Consider the following 2357-nt stretch of genomic DNA (forward strand, 5'->3'; position numbering starts at 1 on the left):
CACAGGTTTAAGGCCACTCTGTGTGGTGTAGTAAGATCCAGTCTCCAAACAAACAAAATCAAAGGGAGGGTAAGGAAGCAATAAAGGAAAGGAACGGTATGACAGAGACAATGTTGTTGTAGAGGAGGACCTTTACACTTTCAAAATGTGTATTGCAACTTCTGCTGCAGGCAGGGCTTGGAGCTGCCCTCTATCCATCTTCCTTGTAACAAGACCCACAGGTTGCCAAGCATGTTGAGCAAGTAAAGTGTATTTGCAAACAGAGGTGTTTCACCAAAAACTTTATGTGGAGAGCATGCTCACAAAGCTATTTGACATACTATTATGTGAATGATGCACTGTGGAGGTGCTAGTCTAAGTCTCCAAGGAAAAACAGGCCCTTGAAGAGAGAGGGGATTATCTGAGCAGCATTGTGGTTACCATGAGGAAAGAAGCCACTACTGACTGAGCCCTGTACTACCTCTGCATAATAAAAGCATTGGAGGACAAAAGTGTCTTGAGTGCATAGATAGAATATACATCGCCAGGAATATGTCACCAAACAATCCAAGATTGAAGTTTGGGGCTTGATAACAAAGGATAATGTTAAGCCTTTAAAGATATGATATGCTCAGGCAAGGAATGCCCATTTTTAGAGAATAATATTGTAGTATATGGGAATGAAAGGATGTGATACACAGAATTTAAAACACTTCGGGGGGGGGGGGAGAAAAATAGCTTAAATGGGCTGAAGAAAGGAGGAAATCTGTAAACTTTGATTGTTGCTGAGTCTTGTAACATATAGGTGAAATTTGGAAAACATCACAAAGGTAGTATTATCATGACAGGGGACACAGGCCTGCTTTTGTTTTTCCCTTGGATTCAGAGGGTGATGTGAGAGAACAATGAACTCTAACATTCATTTCTATGTATAGTGTGTTTACTTATTATTTACCTTTGCCAACAATAGTCAAAATTCAGATCTCACAAAATCATTGAGTGAACATTATTTTATTTAGCAAAAGCCCATAATCCAACCAATGAAATAATGAAACAAGACAGAAAAATAGAAGGCCAACTTGGCCATTTTCTGTCATGGACTCTTTGGGTGTGGTTTTGAGTCCTTGGAAAATTTATGTAAATGTCGTAAGAATACTTGCTATAACTTGATATAACATTGCTCGTTGATATCCATGGGGGCCTGCCTTTTTTCTGAAGAGAAACTGAGGAAGAGGAGTGGATGGGAGGGGGAAGACAGGAGGTTGGGTAGCAAGGACTGGAAGGAGAAGAGGGAGAGACAAGAGAAGAGGTACAGGAAGAGATTGGGAGAAGAGGGAGGGGAAACTGTGGTTGGGATGTAAAAACAAAAAAACAAACAAACATTAAAGAATCCTTACTATAACCCCTGGACATTGGAAGGTGATGTCAGCTGTAAAAGTATTTTCAAACCTCAGGAAACACTTGGTTTTCCACAACAGAGATGTACGAAAGAAAAATAATACCACTGCCTAAAAACATGATGGCAGCTAGACTTGCCACTACGTTAGCAATTCCAATTCTCTGATTAGGTGGCTGCAAAGGCATATGGAAAGATGGTGGGAAGGCAATTCCTGCTTTGTGAATGACAGAGAAGTAATTGCATATGACAGCAAGGAGGACAAAGATACTGACAATGATGTTGAGAATGGCTGAAATGACAAATGGATTGTAGGCGACATTCTTCTGTATGTTCCCTGTGTACACATTTCGAAGAGCAAAAATGGTGGCCACTGTCCCAATTAACCCAAGAACGTTGGAGCCCAGTAACAAGTGTTGAATGATACGAATATCCAAAGGAACAAAGTTGTCATGATAGGTATATTCATGACACCCTCTGGCATTACCAGGCTTGAAGTTCTGGTGGTAAATGCAGACTCTCCATATTCCTACAAAGGCTATGGTAGGCTCGGAGAACATGGTTTCGTTCAAATACCAGACTCGCCACTGTGGGAGGCTTGTGGAGATGCTGCAAAGGATCCATGCTATGGAGGCCAAAGCAAATCCTCCGACTTGGCAGTTGGCACTTCTGCTGAGCAACAACATGGTGACAGCGAACACCGGACAACTACAAAGAGATACAGTACAGCATAAGGGTAGACCTTCCTTAGGCCTAGGACAGTGTTCCCTGGGGGACTGCTACTAGGAGGGAAGAATCAGTGATGTTTGAGAAAGTGAGGACGTGCTATTTGAGTTTGGTCTGAGCAAACTCAGAGAAAGGCCATATTTACTGACAGCCTGACAGTGCACATACCCTCTCACAGTTCCAATTCTTCTTCTTCTTCTTTTTTTTTTTTTTTTTTTTTTTTTTTTGTCAAGGCCGGGTTTCTCTGTGTAGTTCT

The 2357-nt window shown here is 41.6% G+C and overlaps 1 protein-coding gene across 1 annotated transcript; it reads right to left on the reverse strand.

Annotated features, from left to right (window-relative positions):
• Positions 1-1422: 1422 nt before the first annotated feature.
• On the reverse strand, positions 1423-2061 carry LOC118573594 (claudin-34-like). Its single transcript, XM_036173875.1, has one exon. The coding sequence runs from the start codon at positions 2059-2061 to the stop codon at positions 1423-1425; it is 639 nt and encodes a 212-aa protein (XP_036029768.1).
• Positions 2062-2357: the final 296 nt, after the last annotated feature.

This window comes from Onychomys torridus, chromosome X (genome assembly GCF_903995425.1).
Source record: "Onychomys torridus chromosome X, mOncTor1.1, whole genome shotgun sequence".
In the NCBI taxonomy this organism is placed as follows: Eukaryota; Metazoa; Chordata; class Mammalia; order Rodentia; family Cricetidae; genus Onychomys; species Onychomys torridus.

Coding starts and splice junctions, on each gene's coding strand:
- LOC118573594 (XM_036173875.1), bottom strand. CDS start 2,061: ATGTTGTTGCTCAGCAGAAGTGCCAACTGCCAAGTCGGAGGATTTGCT.